Source organism: Delphinapterus leucas, chromosome 6, assembly GCF_059928025.1.
Source record: "Delphinapterus leucas isolate spDelLeu-1000000601 "Yukka" chromosome 6, BTC_Dleu_Yukka2, whole genome shotgun sequence".
Lineage (NCBI taxonomy): Eukaryota > Metazoa > Chordata > Mammalia > Artiodactyla > Monodontidae > Delphinapterus > Delphinapterus leucas.
The window spans coordinates 44,088,493-44,111,162 of NC_143134.1; the positions used below are offsets into that span (position 1 = coordinate 44,088,493).

The following is a 22,670-nucleotide window of genomic DNA, read 5'->3' on the forward strand; positions in this document are numbered from 1 at the left end:
CAGACCAGGGCAAGCTGGGTCTGAGAGGAGCAGACTCATTGGGAGAGGGTTGGGGAGGAGGCAAAAGTTACCTCTGAATTTCTGCCCCCTAGAGGAATCTTGGCCCTGAGACCAGTGTGCCTCACTGGGTATGGATGAGGTCAGGTGGTGCTCCCTGGTGCTGAGCTTGACACAGCAGAGTTTCACACCTATGCCAGGTATCACTCCTACAGAGGCGTGTTGTTCACTCACACTTGGCATCACCTCCCGGTGACTCTCAATGCTTTTAGTAGGTCGATTCCCTTCCGCACAGGAAGAAACTGGGGAATGGATGAGGGTGCTTAAGAGGAGTGGGGTCCAGGGCTGCTAAGGAACAGCATCTCAGCATCTGGAGGATAACTGGGAGTAGGGTGGGCCTGGAGCAGTTGGCTAAAGGTGTCTGGAGCTAGAGATTGGGGAGTCATGCAAACATGGGTAGAGGATGTATGTGAAGATGGGCAAAATGCTGATCACTATTGAAATTCTGAGGATTGCCAGAGGTTCATTATATTATTCACTCTTATTGGGTATATGTTTGAAAATTTCCATAATAGAACGTCAAAAGAGCTAAAAGCCGTGTGGCTTTGTACCTGCAGGTGGTATGTGTGCCCTGCTGCTGGTGTGGAATGAGCTCAGAGACCTCTGAGTGTGTGGGTGCAGAAGTGAGTTCACCACCATGTGCGCGTATTGTGCAAACTGCAGCGTGCGTGCAGTTGGGGACAGCACCTGGGCAGGGCAGGGGAGAAGCTTCTGTTCTGCCCAGGCCCTCCAGTCTCACCCCAGCACCCCACAGAGTGAGTCCCCTCAGATCACAGCCTGTCCAGGCCTTTGGCGCTGTAGTATTTATGTAACCAAGTATGTGAGATAGGGCGGCTGTGTACCTTGAACTTGTGACAGGGTGTGTTGGTGTGTGAACACGAATGTTTGTATGTGGATGCCGGGCACTGAGTAAGGGTGTGGGGACCCCCCTCCCCCGACTTGTGAGGCTGGGAGGGGCCCCGCTCCGGAGTTCGGTGGTGGTGGACTCCTCACTCCCCTTTGCACGATTTCCAGCAGCACTCCAGCGCCCTCTCCCCCCCACCCCCGAATCTGGCTGTATGGAGGGTGGGAGACACCTGTTGGGGGGCTGGAAGCGGCAGAGCCCACCGGGGCCTCTCTCCCTGCGCCCCCGCCCGCCCTGCCCCTCGCGGGTCCCGCCCCCGCGGCCGCAGCCGGCAGAGCAGCGGGTGAGCGCCCCGCGGCCGGAGGAGCGCGCGACTGCAGGAGCGCACGGCAGGGGCCCCGCACAGGGAACCGAGCTGAGACAGGGCCCGCCCGACAGGCGGGCTGAGCGGAGAGAGCGCCGTGGAGACGCCGGGGGCAGCGGGCCGCGCCAGGCTGGTGAGTGTGGCCGCGGGGAGCCAGAGAGCGGGCGTGGAGACGCTGCTGTCCCCGTCCCCGTCCCCGTCCCCGTCTCTACCCCCGGCATCCTCTGTTCCCTCTCCTCCTCGGTTCTAGTCCTCTGCGTCTCTGCCCCGTCTCTCCGTCTGTTTTCCCTGTCTCTGTCCCTCTCTATTTACTGTCTTGCCCGGTCTCTATTTCTAATCTCTTTCTTCTGTTTCTGTCTCCTGCTGCGTCGGTCTTTGCCTGTTCTCTCTCAACCCCGGCCTCAGTATTTGTCTCCCTCTGCCTCTGTCTGTCTGTCAGTCTCCCTGGACTGCTTGTCACTCAGGTCTTTGATATTTATCTCTTGCTCCCCTATCTCTCTTACCTTCCCGGTCTCTCTACCGGATATCTCTATCAATCTCATCTCTCCCCGTCTCTGTCTCTCCATTCTTGTCTCTGTCTGATATTTCTGTCACCCTCCACCTTGGTCCCTCTCAGTCTCTTTTCTCTCGCCATCTCTCATTTCTATCCCCATATCTCCCTGTCATTGTCTCTCTCCCTCTCTGTTGGATCTCTTTCTTCTCCATCTCTCTCTGTTTCTTGGTCCCTGTCACCCTCTTTGATCTGCTCAGTCTCTACCTGTCCTCGGTCAACGTCTGTTTCTGTCTCTTTGGGTCTGGTCTCTGTCTCTCCTGCTCTTTTTACCTCTCTGTCCACCTCTGAGAAAGCTGTCTTTCTGTCTTTTTCCTTATGGCCCCCCTGCACTTCCCTGAATCCATAACCACCTCCCCTTGTGTTGGGGGCTTTGGGGGAGCAGGTGCAACACGCATAATTCTCTCCTCCACAGGCAGCCCTTTCCTCAGGGCAGCGCCTGGTGCCAGCCGGCCCACCAGTGGGGGGACTGCGCCTGGAAGCTGTAATGGAGGCCCTGCAGAGACAGCAGGCAGCCCGACTGGCCCAGGGGGTGGGGCCTTTGGCCCCTCCACGCCCACCACCACCACCGCCGAGGCCTTCCTTTCCTGGATCCCGGACCCTGCAGGCCCCTGACGGGGGCTTGGGGGAGGTTGGAGCTGAGGAAGAGGAGGATGCCCAAGAGGATGAGGAAGGAGAGGAAGCTGGCACAGAAGAGGAGGCAGCCAAGGAGAGCCACCCAGGGACCCAGGGCACCAGCTCACCTTCCAGCCAGCCCCCTGGACCTCATCCCCATGAGTGGACCTATGAGGAGCAGTTCAAGCAGGTAGGACCCTCTCAGTGTCAGGCCCTCCCCCTTCCTACTCTCTGGGCAAAAGCAGAGCAAGGTGATCAGTAGCCCCCCCACCCCACCCCACTGCGCTCTGCAGGATGGAAAGACAGAGACATAGAGACCTGGAGAGAGACAGTGGGAAGACTGAAGGCTAGACGGGGACTGGGAGGGAGAGACAGACATGCTGAGACATGGAAAGAAGTGCGTAGGCACACACCGTGAGGTGCAGGAGACGCCCAGAAACATGGAGGCTGACAGACTGGAGGCTCTTGGTGAAGCTGGAAAGTGGGAGGGATGCAGGAGCCTTCAAGGATTCTGAGGGAGGGGGATCTAGGGGTCCCAGTGCCAGCACTACCATACCTTCTCACACATCAAGTCACAAGGTCATATTCCAGTGACCAGTGGGGGTGTCCTGGGCTGTCTACTTCTGTCTTGGAAGTGGAATGGAGGTTGCCGCTGCTTTGGCAAGCTGTTACCCACTTCATCTCTTCCTTGTCACATTCTCCCCACCCATGTCCTCTCCCCGGCCTGAGTTCTATGGGTGGCAGTTCCCAGCCTGTGATGGCCACTACAGCCGCAGTGTGACTAAAGGGCTCCTGTACAGCTGGGAATGATAAGACCTTACTCACAGGGCCTTAATTTGAGGTTCTTCATCCCTGCGGAACCCACCTGGATGTTATTCGAAGGCACTACTGTAGGCTGTCATTAAGAAGATGTTATGCAGGGCTGAGATTCTAGGTGTGCTATTCTGGTGGTGTTACTCGTAGGGTGTTGGTTTTGGGTATTTTCCAGAAGTGTTCATCTATGCTTAGACTCTGTGGTGTTAGTGTAAAACTGATAGTGTTACTCGGGGCTCTGTTACTCTGGAGATGTGACTCTAGCGACTGTTTCTCCTGGGTGTAATTCTGGGGATTATTACTTGGAGACTGTGTGTGTTTTTTGTGGGTATCCATTTAAGACGTAGGGCTCAGTTCTTGTGGGAGTGTAGATCTAAAGGTGCATCTTTGGGGTTTGTTACTCATGGGTGTTTTTTTGCTCTGAGAGTTCTTATTGGCAGGTGGAGTGTTACCTATGGGTGTTATACAGGGACTGTCACTCTGGGTAAAAGACTCTGTTACTTTAGGGATTGTCCCTCCTGGGGGGTATTTGAGAGCTGATACTGGAAGTAGAGCTCCAGGTGACTGAGAATAGGTGGGATAACCCCTGGACCTTTCAAGTCCTGACCCTACAGATCCTGGGTGGTTCAGGGCCATTGCCTCTGTGGGGCAGCTTCTGTAGTGCAGGAAGCTGTTCCTGGAAGATATGTGGGCTGAGGGGCCCAAGGTTTCCATCCAGGAGCTTTTCTGAGCATCCACCCTGCCTGAGGGATGGGTTAGAGGCATCTCTGCCCCTCATCCCCACCCCTGGCACACAAACATGTGAACAGCAAGAAGCCCTTGCGGGTATGAATGAGTGAATGAGTGGCTCAGATATATCTGTCGGTTTCCTCAATGTGGAACACAGCACCAGCCGGACTTCCTCCCAGGGGCTCTGGAAGGCAGGCTAAGCCTCCGTAGCTTTCTCTCTTCCCCTACTCCCCAGATGGGTGGTTTGAGCTGCCCAGGGCACCACTGGCCAGTAGAGGGGTCTCTGTGTATCAGGAAAAAAAGTGCCCACACCTGCCCCCAGGGGAGAGAACCCAATGCTCTCTCAGGAAGTCTACATTTCAGAACTTACTTACCCCTTCAGCTGGGGATCCTTAATCTGGGGGTTGGAGTCCAAAGGGTCCCGGGGTGGGGTGGGGGCTGGGTAGCAGAGCTGGAAAATGACCTCAGTTTTTCCCCAGCTGTACGAGCTCGATGCAGACCCCAAGAGGAAAGAATTTCTGGATGACCTGTTTAGCTTCATGCAGAAGAGGGGTGAGTGGGTTGATGCAAGGGAAGGACCCCCACTTACCAGGCTTGAGGAAGGGAAACCCCAGGGTTTAGTCCTCAGTTTGGGTCCTCTTTGCAGAGGCCTGGGCTTGGCAGCATGTATCCTTTGGGCCCTCAATAACGTCTTTAACCTCTGACCCTGCTCCCCTTCTCCACCCAGGGATTAATTAGTGGCCAGCCCACTGGCAGGTTAATGAGTGTGGGATCACTTGGGAGGGTGGGAGGGGGAACTGGTAGGAGGCTGGCCTGGGGTTGGGGGGTTCCCAGAATTGGGGGAGTGGGATTGGAATGCCTTGGTCCTCTTCCAGCCTTGTCTCTCCTCAGTTTCCCCTTGCTTCAGGCAGGAAACACCCAAGGTGTTCTGCATCAGGAAGGACTGGAATTAGACTGAAGGGAGGACTTCTCAAGGGGTAGGCAGGGGCTGTGGAGGAGAAGGAATTCCTTTCCAGGAATCTCAGAGCCAGAAGTGAATGCAAGAAGGGTCCAGGAGGGGATCAGGCTGGGCGGCAGTCCATCACTTAGGCTTCTCCGCAGATTCATGGGTCGGAAGACTGACTCATTATCTCTCTCTACAAAGCTAATTAACTCACTCCAGGAGTGCGGCCTGATAAGCTGCTAATTAACTGGCTTCACTGCCCCCCTCCCTTAGTGCAGCTGCTGGCCAAAGTCCCTCAGGCCCCCACCGCAGGCCCAGAACCCCTTTCGGGTCCCTTCCTAACCAGGAACCCTCCGTGGGGCTCCAGGTCCTTTGGCTCCCCAGAAAGGCCCGGTCATTCTGGTCCCAACGTCCCCTCCCTGCCCCTTCCTCCTGGTCTCCCCTGCACTGGGGGGTGGGGTAGGGTGGTCTCAGCAGATCCTAGCGCCCCCTTCCTCCCAGCTCTGCCTCCCTCAGGTCCCTGCCTTCCTCTGCTCCCTGTGCGGGGAGAGGGGATCCCGCGGGACCGATAATTTCCCCCCATTAATCAGGCCGCAGCTAATTGTTCGGGTCCAAAGGCGGCAGCGGAAGGGGACGGGATCGGTAAGGAATTAACTGGGGCCCATCGCTCAGCGCAGACAGGCCCCTTTGTCAGGGCTGGCCGGCGGGGGCGGCGGGGACTGCGGAGTCGGCGAGCCGAGGCGGGGGTTGCTTCTTCTCCCATCCACCATCCTCCCGCCTCTGGCAGCCACCCCGGGCCGCTGCTTAGGGGAGTCTGGCTCTTCAACACAGTCAGGAAGTCCTTCCTATGGTCTACCCCAGAGGTCGGCAAACTAAAGCCTGCGGGCCAAATGTAACAGCCCATGAGAAAAGAATGTTTTTCACATTTTTAAATAGTGAAAAAAATTAAAAGACGAATAACATTTCTGGACGTGTGAAATGCGAATTTCAGAGTCTGTAAATAAAGCTTTATTGGAACAGAGCCGCGTTCATTCCTTTAAATATCCTCTATAGCTGCTTTCAGGCTGCAGTTGCAGAGTGGATTAGTTCTGGCAGACTGTTTGGCCTGCAAAGCCTAAAACATTTACCATCTATCTGGCCCTTTACAGAAGAAGTTTGCCAGCCCCTGGTCTAGCCTCCCACCCTTCCTGCTACAATGGAGGCCTTGGGGGCTCTGTGGGCTCTGCCTGCAATCCCACCTCCCCATCCCTCCCTGTTCCCCTCCTTTCTTGACGGTCCCGCCCTGTACCTGGGGCTCACCCAGGCAGGTCCAGGCAGCCGACTCCTCGAGTCCCTGGGGATGCCCGCAGACAGGGTCTCAGTCTTAGTGTCCTGACTCTCTGCCAACCCCCCGACCAGGGACGCCAGTGAACCGTGTGCCCATCATGGCGAAGCAGGTGCTGGACCTGTACGCGCTGTTTCGCCTGGTGACGGCCAAGGGCGGTCTGGTGGAAGTCATCAACCGCAAGGTGTGGCGGGAGGTAACGCGCGGCCTCAGCTTGCCCACCACCATCACGTCGGCCGCCTTCACTCTACGCACCCAGTGAGGCCAAGCGAGCGCGCGCGAGCGGTGGGAGCAAGGCGCGGGAGCGGGGGTGGGGCGCGGGGCGCGGAGGGCCCCGGGGGTTCGTGTCCGGGGGTGGGGCTTGATCAGCTGGGCCCAGCCTCCCACCCCACCCCGTCCGCCCGTAGGTACATGAAGTATCTGTACCCGTACGAGTGCGAGACGCGGGCGCTCAGCTCCCCGGGGGAGCTCCAGGCCGCCATCGACAGCAACCGGCGGGAAGGCCGTCGTCAAGCTTACACCAACACCCCACTCTTCGGCTTGGCGGGGCCGTCCCCTTGGGGCACTCTTGGCCCCGCCTCGGGTTCCGGGCCCGCCCCTCCCGCGCCCACGCCCGGCCCCCGCACTGCTCAGGGCTCCGCCTCCGGCCTGCCGGCGCACGCCTGCGCGCAGCTGAGCCCGAGCCCCATTAAGAAAGGTGTGAGGGCAGAGCGGCTGAACTTTGAGGGTCTCTGAGACCTAGGGGGAGGCTGAGATATAGGGAACATTAAAACGTGGAAACTCTGAGGTCTGGGAGCATCGAAGTATGGGGACAGTAAGGACTGACGGGGCACTGAGGTTTGGTGCATGCTCAGGTTTAGGGGTCCTGATGTTTGGGGTCAATGAAGCCTTGGGAGCTCTGGGATATGGGTTACTGCGGTGTGGGCCTGAGGCTCAGGAAAAGGTACTTTATCCAGAGCAGCTTCATTCAACACCAGGGCTCCTATTTGCATGTGGTTTATGCCTCCTGTTTTTCCTGGCTTATTTAACAACCGAAAGCAAGGAAATCCCCCAAATTGTCTGGGACAAACCTAGTCAGATATATTGGCCTTTTGGGGCTCTCCAGCTTCAGAGCCTCTATTCGGAGACTGGATGGGAGGGGAGATTGAACTTGGTGCTTGAGCTTGGATGACCTCCCTTGGTCCCAGGCCTGTGGGGAGAACCAGATGCAGAGACAGGGTTGGTTGGGTCAGGGGAGCTAAATGACCTGTTTTTTCAGAGGAGAGCAGAATTCCAACCCCTCGACTGGCGCTGCCTGTGGGCCTAGCCTTTGGACCTGCACGTGAGAAGGTGGCACCAGAGGAGCCCCCAGAGAAGAGGGCTGTGCTGATGGGGCCCATGGACCCACCTCGACACGGCGCACCCCCCAGTTTCCTGCCCCGTGGCAAGGTTCCCTTGAGGGGTGAGGAGGGGCTTGTTGCTGAGAGGGCTTAGGGCCTGTGCAATGAGGGAGGACAGACCCATCACCCCATAGGCATTGGAGGTGGGGCAGATAGATCCCTCAGTAGACAACTCTGTGATTACAGGTGTGGGGCGGAATTGGAATGGGGGCTCTCTATAGGGATGGAGGGGGGAGCTTGTAAGTCTGAAGTCTGATTCCCCAAAATGTGACTCCCCTGCCCCCTCCTGGACAGAAGAGCAGTTGGATGGGCCTCTCAATCTGGCAGGCAGTGGTATCAGCAGTATCAACATGGCCCTAGAGATCAACGGGGTGGTCTACACTGGTATGGGTACTGCAGGCTGTCTATACTGGCATGAGGTCAGGGGTATTTACACTGGCATGGGGATTTTAGACTTTTTCTGCTAGCATGAGGTTCAGAGATATCCAAACTTGCATGGGTAACATGGGATTCAGGGGATTGCTACACTGGCATGGATTAAAGGGGGTGTCTACATGGCATGGGATCCAAGGCATGACCTCTCTGGCATGAATACCATGGGATGTCTTGTCATGGGCCTATGTATCAGTGTAAATATTTCTTGTTTACTTGTTGGAGGGTATCTGTATTGGCACAGGAGTCTCTAACTGACTCAAGGGGCTTTTCGTCATTGGTTACGGCAGGGCTCTGTGTGTGGTGTTCTAGCAATCAGGACACTGACTTTTTTTTTTCCCTCTTCTGTTTCTTTGCCTCGCCATTTTCTGCTTGTGTTTTCCCTCTACCATCTCCTCACCCCTTTGCCAGGCGTCCTCTTTGCCCGTTGCCAGCCCGTGCCAGCTTCCCAGGGCCCAGCCAACTCTGCACCCCCACCCCTGATGGGGCCCCCTTCCAGCGCCTCACCCTGAGACCTCACACCTGAAATTGAGAGTCCCAACCCCATTGCTGAGGGGGGAGGAGACACCCCTCCAACCCATTCTTCCAAGGTGCCCATTCTAGGACCTGGGAATGGCCACTCCCCCCCTCAACCATGCCATGTGGACTTGAAGCCAAAGAGATTTCTTCTGATGTTACATCTACCTCATTGCAGAAGGAGGGCATCTCCTCCCTGGCCATCTCCAGCAGCATCTACCAAAGAGTTCTTCCCCCGGTAACCCCCATCATCTCCTCATATGCTCCCTTGTGTCAATATCATCTCTAGGACTCCACCTCTTCGAGTCAGACCTGCTTCTCTTCAGGAGCCAGGTGAAGGGTTGAGTTGGGGTGTTGTGAAGATGTCCCTCAGGTCATATCTGGATAATAAAGCTGCGGTCCCTCCCTCTCCAGTGCCTCCTTTCCTTCTTGTTTGGGCCTGTGGGTCGGGGAGGAATTATGTGGTATGCACAGGCTGTGTTGGGCCAGGGGTTCTCAGAGAAGACAGAATAGCAAAGGCCATGAGTAGGAGAGCTCAGTCTCATGAATCAGACTGCCTGAGTTCAAATCCCGATTCTGCCACTACAATGTTGAGTGTCCTTGGCACGACACTTAATCGCTTGAACCTTAGAAGACTCCAACTTGAACCTTAGGAAGACTCACGGGGCTTCCTACTATTCTATGGGAATGGACCAATCTTAGAATAATGGGTATATTTATATGTGCAACCTCGGAGAATGGGGTAGGGAAACCTCTTTGGTACCCTGGAATTTGGTACCCTGGAATAAAGGCAAAGGTTGTTTTGATGAGCAGGGACTGGAAGTTAAGGTAGGGCCTGACGGGTGGCCGTCGCCTAGGTTACAAGACAGCTTTTGACAACTCTCGTCGGCCCTGCCTGCCGCTTCCGGCATCGAAGGGCTGAATCGTGGCATCACTTCCTGTATGCAGGGGAGCCCATCCACTCGGATTGGCTCGCCTTCTCTATTTGGACGGACGTCCCGCCCTCTGGCTGTGCCTGGCTGAGGCGGAGCGGCGGGAGCTATGGCGGCTGTGACAGATGTGCAGCGGCTACAGGCCCGTGTGGAGGAGCTGGAGCGCTGGGTGTACGGGTCGGGCGGGTCTCGCGGCTCGCGGAAGGTGAGCTATCTGGGGTCCAATGGTCCCTCTCTGGGGCAAAGCAACAGCCGTCTACTGGCCTGGTCCTTGAGATGGATGCTACCGCTCCAGAGTCCCGTTGCCCGCAGCCCGACCTTTGAAATAACAAAGGTTCGAGACCTCCCGGAGCATATCGGGCCCTCGGAGTCCATTCCCACGGAGGGCACTGTGAGTCTGAGGTGGGCTTACTGTGGAGACTCCGCCTTTGCCCTCGCGGGGTAGTTGGGGAGACCTGACACACTCGAGAAACTGACTAATCAGAGTTTCAGTAAGAGCTGAAGCCCGGAAGGGCCGTTGTGGAGCCCTGCGTAATTGCTAAGTGAATTGTGTAAAGAGAGGTCCATAGGTCCCCAAAAGAGGCAGACCGGAGGTGGATAAAGAAGGCTCCAGGGGGTTAGAGGTGTGGTCTGGGAGGGCCGGGATTAGGAGGGGAAGGGATTGGGTACTGAGTGTTCAGATATGGACTGGCACTCCTTCCCACCAGTGACTGAATTTTGACAACTGTGCAGCTCAGTTTCCCTTCCATCCCCTTTTTAACTATGGAAAGACTTTTCACTGAAGGTGGAGTGTCAGGCACACCCTGGAGTTGAGTGCCTCAGAGGTAATGATGTCTGTTTGTACACTTCTTGTGGAATTAGTTGTCACTAACAGATTGTGTCCCATGTGAGAACTGACTTCTCAGAACATTCTCTACCTTTCACATCTATGACGCAAATCCTCCTGATTTTCCTCCTACGTCTCTGGCTGCTTCTACGCAGTCTTATTTGCCTTCCCGTATATTTGACCCTTGAATATTGTCATTCCTTACCCTCTAACCTAAAACCTGTGTGATATCATACACTTCCATAGCCTCTCCCTCTATTCAACCCTTTAATATTGGAATTCCTCATCCTCTACCCTTAAAGCCTAGGTAGGTTCAGCCAAGAGGAGGAATCAGGGAATAGATAGTATATGCTAGTGCCCCATAAACTCTAAAGTAGTTCATCACCTCCCCAGTCACAATTGAAACTCCCCAAGGAGTACATGATTATCTCCCCCTTCACACTGAGGATTCCCGGAAGGTAGGGTTGAATCTCTTTTAATACTAGAGAAGGGGACGATAGCTGGGACAAGGAGGTTTGGGAGTCTGAGGGAATGAGGGTTCTTTATCTCTTCCAAGACTTGAGCCAAGTGGTAAATCATGGAATTAACTTCCACTCCCCCAATAGGTGGCCGATGGCCTGGTCAAGGTGCAGGTGGCTTTGGGGAACATCGCCAGCAAGAGGGAGAGGGTGAAGATTCTGTACAAAAAGAGTAAGTGCTTCCATGAGGTGTCTGCCCGTTCTCCTTCCCAAGCCTGTGCTTCCTGGTTCCCTGCCCAGGCTCTTCAGCCTAGTAGGTCACTGGAGTTGCCCTTTGGGGATAGCAGGTGAAGACGTTGCCCTGGTGAAATGGTGAATTGGGGTGTGCTTTCTACTTTGTGGTTAAACCCCAAGCCCATGGCAATGTCCTAAGTTATGGGATAAGAGCTCTGCCTGAAAGGTCCCCTGGAGGAAGGAGGGACGAGGGTATGGAATTTCCACAGGCAAGGTTCAGAGGCAGGAAAGAAATCAGGCACTGAGAGCCCCAGTCTTGGCTCAACCAGCCCTTTTTGATTATTGTCAGAGCTAGCAACCTGTTCAGGAACTAGAAATCAGATAAAGCTCTGGCATGTCTTGGTGGCACTGAGGGGCAAGGTGCCTTCCAGCCTTGAGGATAGATCAGTGGGAATGCTGAGGGCCCCAGGGTTTTAAAGTTTGAGGCTGGCCAGCAGGTGATCAGAGGGTAGAGACAGGGAAGTGGGGATAGGGGACCTGGTGGAGGCCTGGTGTGGATGCTGAGGGTGTCAGCTCCTCACTCAAGGGTCTCCCCAAGGCTGACACCTCCCCTAATATCCTTCACAAGACTGATCCCCACTCCCCAACCTTATTCCATTTTCCATCTTGCTACTTTTCTAGTTGAAGACCTGATCAAATACCTGGATCCTGAGTACATTGACCGCATTGCCATACCTGATGCCTCTAAGCTGCAGTTCATCTTAGCAGGTAGTGCTGGACAGTATGTGCATATGCATCTGGGGATGTGGATTGTGGGGGAAGTCGGGCACAGAGATAGCTTCCCTGCCGGCCCTCTCCTGGATACAGCCCTGGAAGCTGCTTTCTGGAATCTGGCCTGGTTCTGGACTGAGGCTGGAGGTGGTCCTCTAGTAGGCACTGGGTACAGTATACTTCAGAGCCAGCTGCAGACCATGGTGCCAGCCACAGTGGAAGCTACTCCGGTGTTCTATCTATGGCCTGCCTCTAGGATTTTCCTTCGGAACCTTCCTTACTTCTGCTCAGTAGACATAGGAGCTTCTAAGAAAGGGTAGGGGCAGAGAGCATTGCATTTGGGAGAGGTGAGGTTATAGGCATGAGTTTCAACATCTTTCTTTCATGTGAGAAAGCGCTGGGATTTCAGAATTCTAGGCAGGAACTATTGTCTTAGCAATGTCTGCTTATCAGTTAGTTAGCCACTCCACGAGGTATGGTTTGCCAAGCACCTGTGTTTGTTTATGCATTCAAAAGTGATCATCTACTGTGATCCAGACTATCCTAGGTGTGAGGTATACAATGGCGAACCAGAACATACCTGAGCCACTGCTGTGGCTTAGACACCAAGTTCAGGAGGTCTTCTCCTGCTCCGATTATTATTTTCTTTAATTAATTAATTTATTTATTTTTGGCTGCGTTGGGTTTTCATTGCTGCGCGTGCACTTTCTCTAGTTGCGGTGGCTTCTCTTGTTGCGGAGCATTGGCTCTAGGCACATGGGCTTCAATAGTTGTGGCACGCAGGCTCAGTAGTTGTGGTGCATGGGCTTAGTTGCTCTGCGGCATGGTCTCCCAGACCAGGGCTCGAACCCGTGTCCCCTGAATTGGCAAGCGGATCCTTAACCACTGCGCTACCAGGGAGGTCCCTCCTGCACTGATTCTTAAGTCCAGCCTCTCCATGCCTCCCTGTCGCCACTGCCTCAGTGTTCACCCCTTGTACATGAATAGTTGCAGTCTCCTAAGTCCTCTTCTTGACCCTAGTCTTCCCCTTCTTGCATGTGGTTCAGTATCGTCTTCCCAAAACACATTTCCAACATGCCACTTTGTTTAGTTTGGAACCTCAGTGTGTGTGTGTCTCTCTCCCTATTAGGATAAATTCCTAATTCCTTAGCATGCCATTCCAAGCCTTCTATAGACTGCCAGATCTACCCTCCCATCTAGCTGTTTCCTGTGCTCTCCTTGCTCCAGTTCAGCCAAATGAATTCTTTTTCCTCGACTAATTGACAAGCATTCTTGCCTCCAAATGTTTGACATAACAGTCCTCCCTTCTTGAATGCCCTTCCCACTCTGCAGCCACTGAAACCCCCTGTGCACAGGGTCATTCCAGTCCTGCTTTCCTCACTGGACTGTCCTGTTAGTGTCCCAGCTCTCCAGGAACTTGTAATTGTCTGTGCCTCTCAGATCCACTGAGCAGAACCTGCCTGGTAGTTTTCCACGTCTCCTCTTTCAGACCTTCCCAGGAGCCCTTGCACGTGGGTACCCAAGTCTGAAGTACTTTGTTTCCTGTGGCCTAGGAGGGGCTCTGGGCTTGTTGATAGCAAGCTAGAGGAAGGGGCCTCAGAGTTAAAACTTGGAGAAAGGTAGGATTTGGAGGAACTTAGAGGCTCCTTGGGCTCAAGATAGGTCAGACCAGAGGCATCCAAGAGAGGTGGAGACAGATTGGGGTAATGTGCACATAGCGAAGGGGGCAGTGGGCAGACTAGCTGCCCCAAGCTCCAGGCTCAGCCATCTCATCGGCCCCTTGCATGGGAGTGGCTGTGCCCAGGCTCGCCTCACTGCCACTGCCTTTTCTGTTTATGCCTCAGAGGAGCAGTTTATCCTCTCCCAGGTTGCGCTTCTGGAGCAGGTGGAGGCTTTGGTGCCCATGCTGGACAGCACTCATATCAAAGGTACCTCTCTGGGGCTGCAGCTCCACTACTCTACTTGGGGAGGTGGGTGGATGGGCAGGACTTCCCTGGGCTCAGGCTAGCTCTGCTCCTTGTCTTTATCTCACCTTGGGGGTACCAGACACCTGCACTGGGATTAAAATTTCCAGGGCAGAGAGCTCAGCTTCAGAATGTCAGGCAGTTTGGCACCAAGGACACGCATGTAAGGCCAGCGACCTCCAACTCTGGGATTCCTTCTGTCTTCTACCCCACCCCTCAGCATCTGTCCTTCAGGGTGCTGCAGAGCCCAGATTTTACTGTAAGAGTTCCTGCCAGGTGTGTCAATGTGTGTGAATTCTTCCTGCCGCACTGCCTAGTGCAGTCCCTAGGCCTGGGTTTTGACAAGGAGACAGTGACTTTAATTGAATCCAGATAGCCATCTTGTCTGTCTCTAGAGGTATTTTTCCCAGCTCCCCCTCCCTACCCCTGATCAGCTTCCTGCTGAGCATCTGACACCCTTAAGCTGTGGGCCCAGCATGGTGGCTGAGGCTCTGGGTGTTGGATTCCAGGTGGCCAGCTTAGGGACCTGGCATTCATCCTCAGTCCACCTGCAGGCTCCCTGTTCCCTAGGCCCGGCAGACCTGGTCCCACTGGGCTGAGAGCAAAGGAACAGATCCCATGATAATCAAAGCTTCCTTTACTTGGCCCTGCTCACAGCCCTGGGGTGGGTGTATGGGGCAACTCTGGGAACCCCAGGGTTTTGTCTTCTTCTAGGGGCCTGCATCTTCCCCTCCCCTTTTGGGTCCTAGAGTAAGACTGAGGTGGGCAGGGAGTCCCACCACCACGTCCAGAAGCAGTGGTCGATGAAGCTGGCGTTTGTTTAGCTTCTCCACTCAATACTCTAATCCTACCGAAGACCTAATAGACTATTGAGCAGTCCCGGGGGAAGGCACAAGCATCACTAGGCAGTGTGCGTTGTGTTTTACAGCCGTTCCTGAGCATGCCGCCCACCTGCAGCGCTTGGCCCAGATCCACATCCAGCAGCAGGTATGGGAGGGGAGAGGCCTGGAGGGGAAAGTAGAGGTGGTGAGGCTCCTAGTCCCCACCCCTGCCTCCTGGGGAAGCAGCCTCAGGCCTCCCTGATGTCAGCTTCAGGGGGAATTTAGGGTTTATCCTTTGTCTTCCATCTGCCTTCCAGAAGGGAAGGGATTTGCCTACGGTCACATCCAGGTCTCCTGCCTCCCAGAGTAGGGCTACCCGGAGGTATCAGATTGATGTTGGGAGGTACCCATGAATTCCTGGGGATGATGTGTCCTTAACTATGGTAGAAGAGCTGTTTTTTCACTATTCCCAGGTCCTAGTGTAAAGGTCAAGGAGGGTTCAGAAATAGGGGACAGGGAGAAGGAGGCATATTCTAGCAGGAGTATTTGCTTAAATGTGTGGTTCACCCCCCGCCCCCCTTCTATCAGCCTTAGGACTGCAGTTAGGCTACCCACACTGGAGCCTGAAAGTGCCTCTTTAGAAATTTGCTCCTTTTGGCACTGGGGTTAAACATTACCTTTTCTAGGCTCTATGGGGAGCTAGGGTCCCTGATGAGGTGGGCAGTGGGAAGCGGGGGCTTTGTCCAACTCCTTTCTCTGCCACACCTTGGCTCCACAGGACCAGTGTGTGGAGATCACTGAGGAGTCCAAGGCTCTCCTAGAGGAATACAACAAGACTGTATCCTTTCTGCTCAGCCAGGCCCCTGAGGAGTGCTATCCGGAGCCCTGTCCTTTTATTCCATTTCTAGCTCTGTTTCTCATCCCATCCCAGCCAGCCTGCCTATCCCCCTGCTCCCCGACACTTTAGGCAGATGCAAACCTCTCCACTCCCTCTCTCAGATGCCCATTCTCACCTTGACCTGCGACCAGACAATGCTTCTCTCCAAGCAGTTCGTGCAGTGGGATGAGCTACTTTGCCAGTTAGAGGCTGCCAAGCAAGTGAAGCCAGCAGAGGAGTGATGGCTGCTTCCCATCCTAGGGTGGGCCAGGGCAGCCAGGCTCCAGGCCCTATGCCAACCTGCCCTTGTAACAGGACAGAGCAGAGGCAGCTCTGTATTTATTGGATTCACAGCCTACCAGTCTGCACTCGGGTGGGGCTCTGGGGTCAGAGGTCTGGCTACTTGAGATTTGCTATTTGCACCCCCTCCCCTCATCAGCATCCTGTTCCAAAGACAATAAACTGTACAGATCACTGGAGGTGTGTGTTAGCTTCCCGGTGTTGTATGGGTATGGTGGTGGGGATGAGGTTGATAGGCCAGAGTTGTTGGCCTTCCTCCTAGTTGGACTGAGAGCTATACTCGTCCTAGTCTGGCTTTCCGGGAGAGGTAAAGCTCTCAGGATGAATGCTCTCATTTGCTTGATGTGAGTGGAACATTCCTTTATGTATCCATTTATCCCGCATTTACCAAGTACACTCTAAATGTCAGATGCCATACCAGGTGGGGAGGACACAGGTAGGGTCCACCTGATTCCTACCCTGTACAGGCTAGCTGAGGAGACAGTCAAGGAAAAGGGGAGGGACAGGTGGCACCAGGCTTCTTTGGGGGCACAGAAGAAAAAGGAATGTGGGAAGCAGCCCTGGAGGGTGACATGCAGGGTTTTGAGAGCCAAGGGAGCAGCATGTACAATGCAGAGGGGAGCCTTTAAGTTTCTCTCTTGGGAGCCTACTTGATGCTATTAGCCGAGAAGGGGAGACTAAAAGAGGTTTGGATGCAGGGGGCTTTGGGGGGGGTGGGCCGTGGCGGGCGGTGGTACGGTTGGAAAGGAGAGCATCTTAAAGAGCAGAGAAACTGATGGTCCCTCACTCCACCAAGTGTTTGCTGCCCCCTTGTGGTCTCAGGGACTGCTGTGGCTCCAGGCCCCTTTCCATCTGGCCTGCCCACCAGCCCACCAGCCCACCAGCAGGGTCTCACCGGCATCTCAAATTCAGCACGTCTGAAACTGGGAGTCATCCTAGACTCTTCCCTCCTTCTTCGTCCGAACAGTCGTCAAATCTACCTCCTGGTATCTTCCAACTTAATCTACTTTTCCCCATTCCCACTGTTTCTCTGGTTCATTCTTTCAACAAATGATGTATAACAAATATTTGAGCACTTATTATACGCGGAGCAACGTACGAATCTCCGTGGACATGCCCCCGGGACTTTGCGGGCAGGAGTCACCAGCGGTTGCGGCCCGCCCCCGCCTGTGCTGCAGCCACAGTGCGCTGTGCACACGAACTGGTTTGACTTGCGCCTGATGAAAAACCCCCGTAGTTCGCCAGTGCCCACAGGGTGAGGTCCAAGCTCAGAACTCGCTGGCCAAGGCTCTCGCCCCCGCAGCAGAGGCCACTTCAAACGGCAAACGGCACCTCTTGCTCTTGTCCAAAGTGAAAGCCGCTGCTCCGCCTTTGCTGCTTCGGTGTGCTCAACGGGTAACGCCCTCCCTGTTATCTTCTAAGGGCCAAATCCTCCGCATCCTTCGGACGCGGGACTCCTCCGACGGCCGCTCCTCTCCTCCGCAGGGCTCTCTCCGCCCCAATAGGAGTGCTCCTTGCCCGGGGCTGAACAGCTGAGACAGCCCGAGCGCTCCGAGTCCCCGCGTCCTGGCCCAGCTCACTCTCCGGCGTCCCCCCCACCTCTCGGTTTGCGGGCGGAGGCGCCGGGGTCCCCGCCCCTCAGGCCCCGCCCCGTCCGGCGTGCGCGGCCGCGCGGCCTCGGCGCGCTCCCGGGAGGCGCCATCTTGGCTTCGGATCGAGCTTGAGGAGTGTTCGGATGCGGTGGTGAGAGCAGGAGCCCAGTGGGGTGGGGGCTCCTGGAGGTACGGGGAGGTCGGCTGCTGGGCCGCTGCGGCCTGCCGGGCACTGAGGGCGGCCCGTGGCGGTGGGGACCGCCGAGCCCGGCCGCCGGCGAACTCGACGCCAGGGTTAGCTCGAGCAGCCCTCGGCGTCAAGCCCCTGTTCCCGAGTGTCTGAGTGACCTGGGTTAGGGGGATCGACCCTGGGAATCTCCGGGTGAGGGGTGCTCGGCCCTGTCCTAAGGGTCCCGGAGTGGGGGAGGGGGTCACTTCTGTTTTTGAGGAGCTTTTGGATGAGGGCTCTTGGCTCTGTGTCGGCGAGCTTGTGGCGCAGGGGTTTGGCCCTGTCCTCTGGGGGCACGAAGTGGGGGCCTTGTCCCTGTCACCGCTTGGAGAGCCCAGGGTGAGGAACACTCAGCCTTGTTCTCAGGGAGTCTTGGGTGAGGGCCCGGGCCCTGTCCCCAGGAGCCCCAGATGAGGGAAGTTCATTCCCAGTGCTAGGGAGCTTGGGATGAGGGGGCTTGGCCAGCGTTTGGGGAATTTGGTCCCTGTCGCAGGGACTCCGGGGTCGGGGGAGGGTTATGGCCGTGTCCAGAGGAATGGGGTACAGCCCCCTCCCAGGGTGAGGCAGGCGTGGCCCCCTGTCCTGGGGATGAGGGCATATGGTCCTGTTTCTGGGAAATCTGGGATGAGGAGTGGGCCCACGTCCTAGAAAGCCGGGGTGGGGGGTGGCCCAGGGCACCCTGCCTAGCATTCCTCTGACACTTCCCTGCAGTGGGCATCAAGATTCAGACACGACAGCAGCCGGATGGAGCACTACCGGAAGGCTGGCTCTGTGGAACTCCCAGCACCTTCCCCGATGCCCCAGCTACCGCCTGATACCCTGGAGATGCGGGTCCGAGATGGCAGCAAAATCCGCAACCTGCTGGGCCTGGCGCTGGGGCGGTTGGAGGGCGGCAGTGCTCGGCATGTGGTGTTCTCAGGTTCTGGCCGGGCAGCAGGCAAGGCTGTCAGCTGTGCTGAGATTGTCAAACGGCGGGTACCAGGCCTGCACCAGCTTACCAAGCTGCGCTTCCTGCAGACCGAGGACAGCTGGGTGCCAACCTCACCCGACGCAGGTCTAGATCCCCTCACGGTACGCCGCCATGTGCCTGCGGTATGGGTACTGCTCAGCCGAGATCCACTGGACCCCAGTGAGTGTGGCTACCAGCCCCCAGGGGCACCCCCTGGCTTGGGCCCCACGCCTACCTCCAGCTCTGGCCCCCGACCCCGAAGAAGGGCTCGAGACGCCCGGTTTTGAAGACCTGCTGGCAAGCTGTTCTCGAGGCCTGAATGTCTAGGATGGCTGGGCCTTCTTTGAGAAGCCTCTGTAACTGCTCAACACCCCCAACAAGACTTGAGTCTACAGAAGTGGGCCTCCCTGTCCTGCTTCCACTTCCCTCTGGCTTGTGGAAAGGGACTGCTATGAAGAGTGACAGGTGTGGTGTCTCTGCTGGGTTCTGGATTGCCTTCTACTTACAGTGCCTCTGACCTACCTTCTGACAGAGGTCCAAGGAGTGGGTTAGGAAATAAAGGTTCTGCCCATTCGTCTGATGAGCCTCTGCTTGGCCTGCTGTGTGGAGTTGGGATTAAGGGAGTGGGAGTCCCTGCTCTTGACCCCCAGGAGCTCACAGGCTAGAGACAGGAAGGGTAGGCTCAGGTTGGTGCTGGGAGGATCTAGAGTCGATAAGAAGCCTCAAGCAGTAACCTGACTGCGTCTAGACCCCTGGGTGGCTGGCTGCTTCCTGTTTTGGGCTGGTTTAAGGACTCTGCCAGGTCATTTTTCTCCATCTGCAGCATGTACCTCATTTTATTGCACATTGCAGGTGCTGCATTTTTTACAAAGTGAATGTTTGTGGCAAGCCTGCATTGAACAAGTCTGTCGGTGCCATTTTTCCAGCAGCGTTTGCTCATTTCGTATCTCTGTCACATTTCAGTAATTCTCACAATATTTCAAACTTTTTCATTATTATTATATTTGTTATAGTGACCTATGATCAGTGATCTTTGATGTTACTACTGTAACGCACTGAAGGCTCAGATGATGGTTTGCATTTTCTAGCAATAAAATATTTCTAAATTGAGGTATGTACATTGTTTTTTTAGACATAATGCTATCACACTCTTAATAGACTACAGTGTAGTGTAAACATAACTTTTGTAAGCACTGGGAAACCACAAAAAATTCATGTGACTCGCTTTATTGAGATCTTCATTTTATTGAGGTGGTCTGGAAGTGAACCCAAAATATCTCTGAAGTATGCCTGTATTATAGTATAGTGGTTAAAATCATGGTCTTGGGCACCAGGCTGCCTTTATTTAAATCCTGGTTCTGCCACTCACTAGCAAGTTACTGCTCTGTGCCTTAGTGTTCTCATCCATGAAACAAGATACAGTGCTTACCTCATAGGCTTGTTAGGAGGATTAAATGTAGGAATATACATATGATTCTTAGATACCACCTGGGCCTGTATACACCCAGCCCTCCATATCTGTGGATGCAGAACTCGTGGATACAGAGGGCTGACTGTACTACATCATTTCATATAAGAAACTTAAACACTCTGGTAAAAAAAAAATCCATGGGGGCTCCTGGAACCAATTCCCTGAGGATACCGAGGGATGACTGTAAATGTTAATTGCTCTCATTATTAATGACTCAGCTTACAAATATGCCTTTTCCTTTAAAACATAACCTCAGTCCCACATTTTCCCTTCCGGTCTCATCCTTTCCTTTTTACCCCTTGCTGTTCCTTTTCTGTCTCATCTTGGCCATAGACTCCCAGGTTCACCATGGTCAGGTCAGGGGCCTGAGGAGAGCGGTGAAGATTGCGGTGGTAGCCAGTGGGGTACAGGAACCAGAACAGGATTGTGGGCAGTAGTAGACTCAGTGAAGAGTTGAGTGAATTGCGTCTCCCAGTGGATTTTAAGGTCTTGTCTGTTGTGTCCAGTATCCTGGGTGTCCAGTCACCAGGAAAGCACAAAGTTCGGGCTCTTCTGGGCCCATGTGGCAGGGTGGGCACAGCAGTTTGAGTGTTGAAGTGATAGGCTGAGGGGATAGGGCCAATAGGGGCTTAGAGCAGGGATGAGGGGACCACAGGGCCAGCAGGCTGTGGTCAAAACTTTGAACACTGCATCTTTTGCTTTTTGAGGTCAGTTGCCCAGAGTGGAGGGGTGGGTAATGGAGATTCAGGGGATATTAGGAGAGACAGGAAACCCTCTCAGCAGCTGCCCAGCTGGGCCTCTCAACTGCAGAGGGCCATGAAGCATCTAACACACTCCTTGAGACTGTGGTCATGACTTCGGTGTCTTGCTGCCAGCAACTGTGTGACTTCTCCCCATTCTCTTTGTGGCTCATTCAGGGTTTTTCTTCCCACCCAGCTTCTGCATAGTGCCTTTTCGCTGAGCGTCTCCACTTGAGTGTCTTCTGCCATCAACAACTCTCTGAGTATCATTGGTCTCCAGAGCTTTGGGACCAGGCTTCTTGCAGACTATTGATCTGTGGCTCAGCATCCCATCCTGACCTAGCCTGCTGTGGCCAGGTGGAATGATCAATGGAAAAAGCATAGTGACCTGTGTTGAGGGAATGATTCAGTAAGGTGGCATCACAAGCTCTGGGAGTCCTAGGATGGGCTCCCAATTGGGCAGCTCATCATTAAGGCACCACCTGGGGTCTCCAGGGTGATGGCAGGGGTAGTGTGGAGGGAAACTGAGCTGGGGTCAGAATCCCTTGGGAAGAACAGGATCTGCAGTTCAGAGAATCAGGAGGTAGGACACAGGCTGAGGGAGAGATGGCTAGGTTCTGGGGCCTTTTCTCTGACCTCTACAGGGCCTAGTTGGGGCCTACAGGAGGAATTGCAGGGAGGGAGCCAGAGAGAGGTGAGACCTCTAGAGTCAGAAAGCCTGACCAGGCTTAGGAGGGAGGGAGCATAAGAGTTACGTATAATTGCTGATTCAATTTCTTTACTTCCCACTTTCTCCTTAATTCACTGTAGTATGGCTTCTTCCTCCATAATCTCTTAGAAAAGGTAAGGGCACAAAAGATAAGGAAGTGAAGATGGGAGGGGAGAGGTGACTGGGATACAGAGAGAGTTATTTATTTGTTTAATGAATTAGCAGAGACTTGTTTGTAGGCTGATGGGGGAAGCCAATAGGGAAAGGGATTAAAGGTACAGGAGATTGTGGCCAACTCAGAGTGAGGCTCCTGGGGGAGATGAAAGGGAGTGGGCCTTGGAGCATGGAGGTATGGCCGTCACAAAGGGAAGAGGAGAGCAGACTCCCTGGAACAGGAGGGAAGGAGTTGAGGATGGCTATGCCTGCAGATGGGTGAAGAGGTAAAGGTGGGACATAAGAGAATTCAGAGTTCAGAAGGCTTTTAATCTCTTGAAGCAGGAGTCCAGCTCTGCTGCTGAGAGTAGAGCAAGGAGGCTGGTGAGATAGTTGTTGGAATTGGGAAAGATACCTCGGGAGGTACAGGAGGATGACCAGTCAGGGCTAAGAGCCCAGTTGAGGCTGATGATCATGAACCTGTAATATCAGTCAGGGTGTGTGCGCTCCAGCAGCACCCACGGGACAAGTGAACACTCAGAGGAAGCACTGTTGCTTTCTTCTACTAGGTTAAGACGGGCAGAAATGATGGAAGAATAGTGAGGAGACTAGCAAGAAAGTGTACGTGGTGAAGGCCCAAGGAATCCAAACTGGGTCAGGAAAGAAGTGAAGATAGAAAGGGGTAGGGGTCAGTGGCCTAGACCCCATGAAAATGGGTGGAGTGGGGTGGGGTGAGGTGGAGTAGATGAGAGAACTGGGATAGGGTATCATAGCTGTACCAGTTTCTAGGGCTCCCATAACAAAGTACCACCAACTGGGTGGCTTAGAACAACAGAACTGTACTGTCAGTTTTGGAGACTAGAAGTCCAAAATCAAGGTGTCAGAGCCATTTCCCTCTGAAACCTGCAGGGGAATCTTTACTTGACTCTTCCTAGCTTCTGGTTTGCCAGCAGCCTTTGGCCTTTTTGGCTTTTGGATGCATTACTCCAGTCATCCATCTTCACACTGTCTTCCCTTTGTGTCTGTTTCTGTGTCCAAATTTCTCCTTTTTATAAGGATGCTGGTCATATTGGATTAG

General features: G+C 54.5%; 3 protein-coding genes across 9 annotated transcripts; all 3 read left to right on the forward strand.

Annotated features, from left to right (window-relative positions):
• The first annotated feature begins 98 nt into the window (after positions 1–98).
• On the forward strand, positions 99–9,487 carry ARID3C (AT-rich interaction domain 3C). Of its 4 annotated transcripts, none has more exons than XR_016393537.1 (8): positions 99–197; positions 615–2,620; positions 4,452–4,524; positions 6,314–6,497; positions 6,647–6,936; positions 7,498–7,680; positions 8,462–8,640; positions 8,745–9,487. XR_016393537.1 is itself a non-coding variant. In XM_089913085.1 (8 exons), exons 2-8 carry the CDS (start codon positions 2,303–2,305, stop codon positions 8,560–8,562), a joined length of 1,239 nt encoding a protein of 412 aa, XP_089769211.1. In that variant the 5' UTR covers positions 99–197; positions 615–2,302; the 3' UTR covers positions 8,563–9,487. The 4 variants fall into 4 exon arrangements, 3 of the variants coding, with proteins under 3 accessions (XP_089769211.1, XP_022407285.2, XP_022407286.2); XM_089913085.1 differs by adding an exon at positions 7,913–8,002 and having other exon boundaries at positions 8,462–9,487; XM_022551577.2 differs by having other exon boundaries at positions 615–1,398; positions 2,231–2,620; positions 8,462–9,487.
• An 80-nt stretch (positions 9,488–9,567) lies between these two features.
• DCTN3 (dynactin subunit 3) lies at positions 9,568–15,928 on the forward strand. 3 transcript variants are annotated; one of them, XM_022551589.2, is made up of 7 exons: positions 9,569–9,703; positions 10,930–11,014; positions 11,698–11,784; positions 13,632–13,715; positions 14,680–14,738; positions 15,351–15,410; positions 15,602–15,928. In XM_022551589.2, exons 1-7 carry the CDS (start codon positions 9,608–9,610, stop codon positions 15,689–15,691), a joined length of 561 nt encoding a protein of 186 aa, XP_022407297.1. In that variant the 5' UTR covers positions 9,569–9,607; the 3' UTR covers positions 15,692–15,928. The 3 variants fall into 3 exon arrangements, with proteins under 3 accessions (XP_089769212.1, XP_022407297.1, XP_022407296.1); XM_022551588.3 differs by lacking the exon at positions 9,569–9,703 and adding an exon at positions 9,711–9,889; XM_089913086.1 differs by lacking the exon at positions 15,351–15,410 and having other exon boundaries at positions 9,568–9,703; positions 15,572–15,928.
• A 1,459-nt stretch (positions 15,929–17,387) lies between these two features.
• RPP25L (ribonuclease P/MRP subunit p25 like) lies at positions 17,388–19,629 on the forward strand. Of its 2 annotated transcripts, none has more exons than XM_022551590.3 (2): positions 17,388–17,492; positions 18,282–19,629. In XM_022551590.3, exon 2 carries the CDS (start codon positions 18,315–18,317, stop codon positions 18,804–18,806), a length of 492 nt encoding a protein of 163 aa, XP_022407298.1. In that variant the 5' UTR covers positions 17,388–17,492; positions 18,282–18,314; the 3' UTR covers positions 18,807–19,629. The 2 variants fall into 2 exon arrangements, with proteins under 2 accessions (XP_022407298.1, XP_022407299.1); XM_022551591.3 differs by lacking the exon at positions 17,388–17,492 and adding an exon at positions 17,534–17,909.
• Positions 19,630–22,670: the final 3,041 nt, after the last annotated feature.